The 7,703-nt window shown below is 39.9% G+C and overlaps 1 protein-coding gene across 3 annotated transcripts in view; it reads left to right on the top strand.

Annotated features, from left to right (window-relative positions):
• The first annotated feature begins 6,104 nt into the window (after nt 1-6,104).
• LOC106588997 (CUB and sushi domain-containing protein 3) overlaps nt 6,105-7,703 on the top strand; it is a 746,396-nt gene continuing 744,797 nt past the window's right edge. For all 3 annotated transcript variants that reach the window (XM_045709277.1, XM_014178612.2, XM_014178611.2), the window contains exon 1: nt 6,105-6,503. In XM_045709277.1, the coding sequence (XP_045565233.1) occupies nt 6,326-6,503 (178 nt within the window). In that variant the 5' untranslated portion in view covers nt 6,105-6,325. The remainder of the gene's footprint in view (nt 6,504-7,703) is intronic.

Genomic DNA, 7,703 nt, shown 5'->3' with positions numbered 1-7,703 from the left:
TAGGACATTATGTTACACAATACATGTATGTTTTGTTAGATAAAGTTCATATTTATATCCAAAAACAGCATTTTACATTGGCGCGTGACGTTCAGAAAATGTCAGAAAATGTTTAGCCTCCAGAACTACCGGTGAATGAGCACAATGAGCACACACATTACAGAGATACTCATCATAAACGTTGACAAAATATATAACAATTATTTTAAGAATTATAGATAGACTACTCCTGGATGCAAACGCTGTGTCACATTTTAAAATAGCTTTTCGGCAAAAGCACATTTTTCAATATTCTGAGTACATAGCTCAGCCATCACGGCTAGCTATTCAGACACCCGCCAAGTTCGGGGCAACCTAAACTCAGAATTATTATTAGAAATATTGTATTACCTTTGCTGATCTTCGTCAGAATGCACTCCCAGGACTGCTACTTCCACAAGAAATGTTGTTTTTGTTCCAAATAATCCATATTTATGTCCAAATACCTCCGTTTTGTTAGTGCGTTCAGAGCACTATCCGAAAGGAATAACGCGCGAGCGCGGAACCAGAGACGAAAAGTCAAAATGTTCCATTACCGTACTTAGAAGCATGTCAAATACTGTTTAAAATCAATCTTTATGGTATTTTTCTCGTAGAAAAGCGATAATATTCCAACCGGACAATACCGTATTCATTTCAGAAGAAAAATAAGGAAAGGCGCGCTCATGTGACTGCGCATTTCCAATCTCTTTGTCCTCCAGCAGTCCACTCAGTAACTGAGCTCCTATATTCTGCCCGGTTACTGGATACGTATGAAACAACTTTCGGAGGGCTTTTGACAGCCAATGGAAGCCTTAGGAATTGCAACGTGACCCCTAAGTATTTGTAGTTTCTCTAGGGATTCAAAAGTAGAACTACAGTTTTCAGACCTTACACTTCCTGGTTGAAATTGTCTCAGGTTTTTGCCTGCCATATGAGTTCTGTTATACTCACAGACACCATTCAAACACTTTTAGAAACTTCAGAGTGTTTTCTATCCAAATCTACTAATAATATGCATATTCTATTTCCTGGGCAAGAGTAGTGACCAGTTTAAATTGGGTACATTTTTCATCCGGCCATGAAAATACTGCCCCAAGAGGTACCAACGGATACTTTCACCTGGTTGAATTACCAAAATATTGTTCCGTTCCCAACCTTTTGATGTTACCATACTCTATGTTAACAAAGGGCTTTCCAAGAGTGCAGTCTGTAGAGTAGAAAGAGAAAGAGAAAAGGGGGAAAGGTATTTATGGGGGTCATAAACATCCCCAACAGGGCCACGTCATGACACTGGAGAGAGAAAAAACAATTATTGAGATTGACAAGAAGAAGATTTATGGCACCCTCCCCCTCAGGTGACGGATTTGATTCTATTATGGCACCCTCTCTCTCAGGTGACGTATTTGATTCTATTATGGTTCCCTCTCTCTCAGGTGATGTATTCTATTATGGTTCCCTCTCTCTCAGGTGATGTATTCTATTATGGTTCCCTCTCTCTCAGGTGATGTATTCTATTATGGTTCCCTCTCTCTCAGGTGATGTATTCTGTTATGGTTCCCTCTCTCTCAGGTGATGTATTCTGTTATGGTTCCCTCTCTCTCAGGTGATGTATTCTATTATGGTTCCCTCTCTCTCAGGTGATGTATTCTATTATGGTTCCCTCTCTCTCAGGTGATGTATTATATTATGGTTCCCTCTCTCTCAGGTGATGTATTATATTATGGTTCCCTCTCTCTCAGGTGATGTATTCTATTATGGTTCCCTCTCTCTCAGGTGATGTATTCTGTTATGGTTCCCTCTCTCTCAGGTGATGTATTCTATTATGGTTCCCTCTCTCTCAGGTGACGTATTTGATTATATTATGGTTCCCTCTCTCTCAGGTGACGTATTTGATTATATTATGGTTCCCTCTCTCTCAGGTGACGTATTTGATTATATTATGGTTCCCTCTCTCTCAGGTGATGGATTTGATTATATTATGGTTCCCTCTCTCTCAGGTGATGTATTCTATTATGGTTCCCTCTCTCTCAGGTGACGTATTTGATTCTATTATGGTTCCCTCTCTCTCAGGTGACGTATTTGATTCTATTATGGTTCCCTCTCTCTCAGGTGATGTATTCTATTATGGTTCCCTCTCTCTCAGGTGACGTATTTGATTCTATTATGGTTCCCTCTCTCTCAGGTGATGTATTCTATTATGGTTCCCTCTCTCTCAGGTGATGTATTTGATTCTATCATGACACCCTCTCTCAGGTGATGGATTTGATTCTATTATGGCACTCTCTCTGTCAGGCAGTGGTGACCCGTCATTTTCAGCTTCACATTTTTTTCTAAACCTTTTCTAATAATACAAATATTTGTTTAGTTTTGCACGTTATTTTGGCATAAATACATGTCACATGTCAGTGCAAACAATGTCAAAATATATATCATTGAGTTAATAAAGCCGCATACAAACATGGTCTCTTTTTTGTTTTCTTGAGTAAGGCAGTTCCAAAATGTAGGTAAAATGAAGTCAAATCACGTTATATCTACAGTAGCTTTGATTGGACTGATCATGTCAACATCACACTTTCAAAATCTTAGCTAGCAGTCATCATCATGAATCAAGTCGACAATCTACTGGCAAATCATTTTTAATCATTGTCATATGGAAGAGAAATAATGAAGAGAAAGTATAGATAAGACATATTGGTGCTCAGCGGCCATTGGACATAAACATTACACAACAAGTTGTAAATTGCAAATTCAACAATGAGTTGTTAGGAAGGAATCAGTGTCTAACTCCAAGCATTGTAAAGCAACCATTAGCCTACTATTCAGTGTATCGGATGTGTGGTCCCAAGTCTAAGATTAAGGGTTCTTTTCCTAGTTTAAAATTATAAACATTCAACATTGGCCATGCTGTCAATGAAGCATGATTTGTGCCTCGCTCAAAACAACTGTTAACTCGGAACTGCAAAATCTGACTTTAGTGAGTTCAAGACAACTGGGAACTCGGGAAATAGAGCTACGACTGGGAAAATACGTTTTGAACTTTCATCCAAATTGGAATTGTAAATTGGGAACTCGGGCCTCTTTTTAGAGCTACAATCTGAAGATCACTGACGTCATCATGATTCTCCCTTTTTTTAGTTCCCCATTGTCTTAAAAGCACCATACATCCTGAGAATGCCAGACTTTGATGACAAAGTTTGATGACAAAATTTGCCCACGAAGGACCACCGCGCCACCTTCTTTTTCAAGTGATCCAAAAATGTATTGTATGCTGCTGCATAAATTATGTAATATGCCAGGGAGATGTGTATACTGTAGCTAAGAAATGAATACTAAGTGTATGTTGTGTAGTAAGCTGTTAGTAGCCCATGTGCCTCACCCTAATAATTTGGTCTATTTTCACCTCTTAATTTTGCCTACTGTTCTGATTTGGTGGTGCACATGTAGCCTATAACCTGTTTTTGAGAAATGTAATCATCAAATATTGTTAGAGCTTTCATTGTCTGCTCATATACCCCCTTTATTTATCCTACGATTCTGACTTGGTGTACAGGGAGAACACTGTAAGAATGGCCCATGTTCTGAATTCTGTCGATGTACATTTCAAAAGTGCTGAACAAATAGTTATATTGACTACGTCCGTCCTAGCTCGCTCATTAATGTCTTAATCGCAATTACGGTTTGCCTCTTATCTGATTGTCATCCCCTTAAGCCATAGTGTGTACATCTCAATTGTCAGTAGAAACCACACTTGTTTAAGCAAGTCAGCCATATCATCTATGTTTTTTTAAAGGCAGTAAATGAGGCTGAATGAACTGTTTCGCTGCCAGACAAGGCTCCGCTAATAGCCACGTTTAGCAGTGGTATAATTAATTAATGTATTGTTTAGTGTTGTGTTGTGTAGGGGCTTTGTTGTCATGTATACCACCATTTTTGTTTTCCCTCCAAAATGTATGTGATAAAATCGCCACTGCTCTCATGTAACGGATTTGATTCTATTATGGCACCCTCTCTCGGGTGAATCCTTCGCTTGCAGATGGGTCTGGTCATACAATTCTTGCCCCCCCAAAAAGACACAATGCTTATTTCAAAAATGTGTGTGCACGGGCCTTGAAGAATGTGCATTATGATTTTTTGGGGGGCAAGAGTTGTATTCGAGTGAACATACATCTCAACGCAAGTAGCCCTAGCCTGTAGGATGAAGCAAGCCTGTCTGCAGAAACCTGGGATGCTCCTACTTTTGTTTTTTATAACTAAGGAAAGTCAATTGTGCGCCACCCTACGGGACTCCCAATCACAGCCGGTTGTGCTAGAGTCTGGAATCGAACCAGGGTCTATAGTGCCTTAGACCGCTGCGCCACTCGGGAGCCCAACGCTATGTATGTCATGTGGCCTTGGGTTCATTAAAATGCAAGTGCGAAGTCAACGTCTATCTGCACACAAAGACTGAGCGGATTGCCTTACTCGATCTCCGTCTCTTGAAACAAAATGTTCGAAATACTGATTTGTAGAATGCAGACTTCAGCACCTTGGAGAGTTCCAAGAGCCTCGCGCCTTCAAGCGTTTGACTTCACGAGCCCTTCGTAATTATGCAGGGCGATTCAAAAAGACACAAACAGTAGCCTATAGTGCGCAATAATGGCAAAATAGACACCAAAATGTGTTTTTTTGTATGTATAATTTGTACATTAAAGCTCCAGTAATGAACAGTAGATGGTAAAGCGTGTTGGATGTGAAAACACAGACACATAGCTGCTAGATGGCACACATATTCAAATGGTCCGAACTGAAAAAGACGTAGGCCGTGTGTGTGTGTGTGTGTGTGTGTGTGTGGGGTGTGTGTGAGGGAGGGAGGGAGGGAGAACGAGAGAGAAGACAGAACGGAGAAAAAAGAGAGAGAGCGATTCCGTGTTGTCATTGAGGAAAGAATTTGACGGGGCACATAGCCTGTAGATGGCAGGAGTGGCCTTCTACACTGCTACTTAGTCCTGGAAATAACTCAACTTTAGAGTTGAAAAGGGAAATTGAATCCGGGAAGATGCAATGTATCTTCTGATTCAAATGCGGTAGAATTATGCAGCTGGTTTACATCGGAATGGTGTCACCAGTATTTGAGAGGATGGTTTATGCCAGGGTAATTTCACGAAATTACGATTAAATAACTGCAATTAGTTAAAGTAGACATAGGTTACATCCATTCATCCATTACAATTCAACTACGAATGCCACCATTACAATGGAAAGGAGAGATTTTCTTGAATCATCATTCCTTTACCAAACGGAACTCACTTATTATTAAGTTTGGTATCATTTTCTAATTAAAAGTGTTGTCAACAAGTACGTCTACATGGCAACAACAACTATACATTCAATTTAGGATTTTGTTAAAGAAAATATCTATATTTTTTTAATGGTTAAAGATTAGCCTACCATAGCCTAGAATCGGCACCGAGAAGATCTGATATGTATTTCCACTGAACAAAAATATAAACGCAACATGCAACAATTTTAAAGATTTTTCTGCATTACAGTTCATATAAGTAAATCAGTCAATTGAAATAAATGCATAAGGCCCTAATCTATAGATTTCACAGGGGCACTGCAATAGGTGGGCCTGGGAGGTCATAGGCCCAGCAACTTGGGAGTCAGGGCGGGGAGCCAGGCCAAGCCAATCAGAATGAGTTTTCCCTTATAAAAGGGCTTTTTTTACAGACAGAAATGCTCCTCAGCACCTTTAATTGTCCCCAGCACAAGGTGCACCTGTGTAATGATCGCGCTGTTTAATCAGTTTATTAATCAGTTTATGTCAGGTGTATGGATTATATTGACAAAGGATACAATGCTCACTAACAGGGACATACACAAAGTTGTGCACAACATTTGAGATAAATAATATTTTTGCGCAGTATGGAAAATGTCAGGGATATTTTATTTCTGCTCATGAAACATGGGACCAGCACTTTACATGTTGCGTTTATATTTTCGTTCGGCGTATTTTCGTGGAATGCACTTGACTAGTGTGGTTCAGGATTGTTTTTATTTGATGGCTATGTCACTATCTCTGCTCATGTGGTGAGATATTTTGACAGAAAACACTAGATAAAAAACTTGAATTTAAACAACCTACCAGCTCGCGAGGAATCGAGCTGAGAGTTTTGCCCCTGTTGGTGAGATGGTTGAGTCCTCGTCAAGGTTGCTGTAGCATCCCAGCAACGCCGTTCACTTCGATCTGTGACCGCGCACCAGCCACCACGGAAGACACACTGCTACCGGCTCAAGAAACGGAGGAGATTGAGAAGAGAATAACATGATAACAGATGACATAGAGGGATATCGAATCAGGTCGATGGACTTCTTAAAGCTTTTCAAGAGAGGATGTATTAAATGTGGTCCAGTGGACTTTTTCCAAGCTAAAAAAATGAGGATTAAAACTGGAGTTATATTTTGGAATCTCGTATTTTTTATGATGGTCACGTGTGCGCGAGGTAAGGAACAATCCTTTGATGTCTTATGCAGTAATTATGTCTTAATACTTTTAAAAACATTTTTTTTTGGAGGGTGGTGTCTTTTTGTACGGAAAGATTCGGCTGTGCAGTAAAAAGGCATGAAAATAGGCTAGCGCTAAGGGGACGCATTTACTTGCCAGGCTTCCCGTTCAATGCAGGCATTGAGCGAGAGCTCAATAAATATTCTTGCCGTATGCTCAAGCGAATACGTGAGTTGCCTATGCCTATTAGCCGGTGGATTGTTCAGGGGAGATTACGCACCTCTATATGCATATTTTCTCGGTTACCGTAGACCCATTTCAAACTCGTCATCCACCTATTTTATTAAAAATAGGATTTCTGTAAATCGTTATACTGAAACTACATTTGTTTTAAAATAGGAGAATGGTAAATGATGAAAGGTGTAAGCGCCTCTTGTTTATAATTTCGTGTAAGGCGCGTTAGTTACAATGTAGGAGACTACAGAGAAGGTTACAGACATATTCCTCATCTATCTGATTACCTCGGGTTTGAAGGAGAGAATATATAGCCCAAAGGGACATATAGGGATGGAAATTGGCATCTATTTAATCTACAAGACTATTCCTCTTCCTCAAAGGTTACATCATTGTGGGCGAGTGTTACGCCTAGAACTCCAAACAAAACGATGTCTTGACTTAAAACCTCACAACACCCTTTTTAATATACCTTTGCCTAAACTGATAGACAAGCCTTCCCTCAGCCAATAGACTGTAGGCTTTGGTGGGCTGTGATTTAACTGTTGCGCGCTCCACATCGGCACACACTGGTTGAATCAACGTTGTTTTCACGTCATTTCAAAGAAATTAGGTTGAACCAACGTGGAATAGAAGTTAAATTGACGTCTGTGCCCAGTGGGTCGGCACCAAACACAGCACGCAGATACATCATTAATTGGCAAACCATTGGATTGATTATTTGAAACCCATTGTAATCTTCATGGTTTCTTATAGTACAATGTTGAAAACGGTTTTAGGACTCTATTATTTGGGAAGGTTTTATGTCTCGAATCACGCTGAGACAATACATTGCACCTGAGACAATATATTAATGATTCAAGTTCTTAGAAGTGATTTGGACAATACTGTGTTTGCTGCATGTGTTGGTATGAGCAGTATTGGTTACACTGATTTAGGGTGGACCCTGAACATGCTACATGGA

This window comes from Salmo salar, chromosome ssa27 (assembly GCF_905237065.1).
Source record: "Salmo salar chromosome ssa27, Ssal_v3.1, whole genome shotgun sequence".
NCBI classification, from domain to species: Eukaryota; Metazoa; Chordata; class Actinopteri; order Salmoniformes; family Salmonidae; genus Salmo; species Salmo salar.
This window is presented reverse-complemented; position numbering and strand designations above follow the sequence as displayed.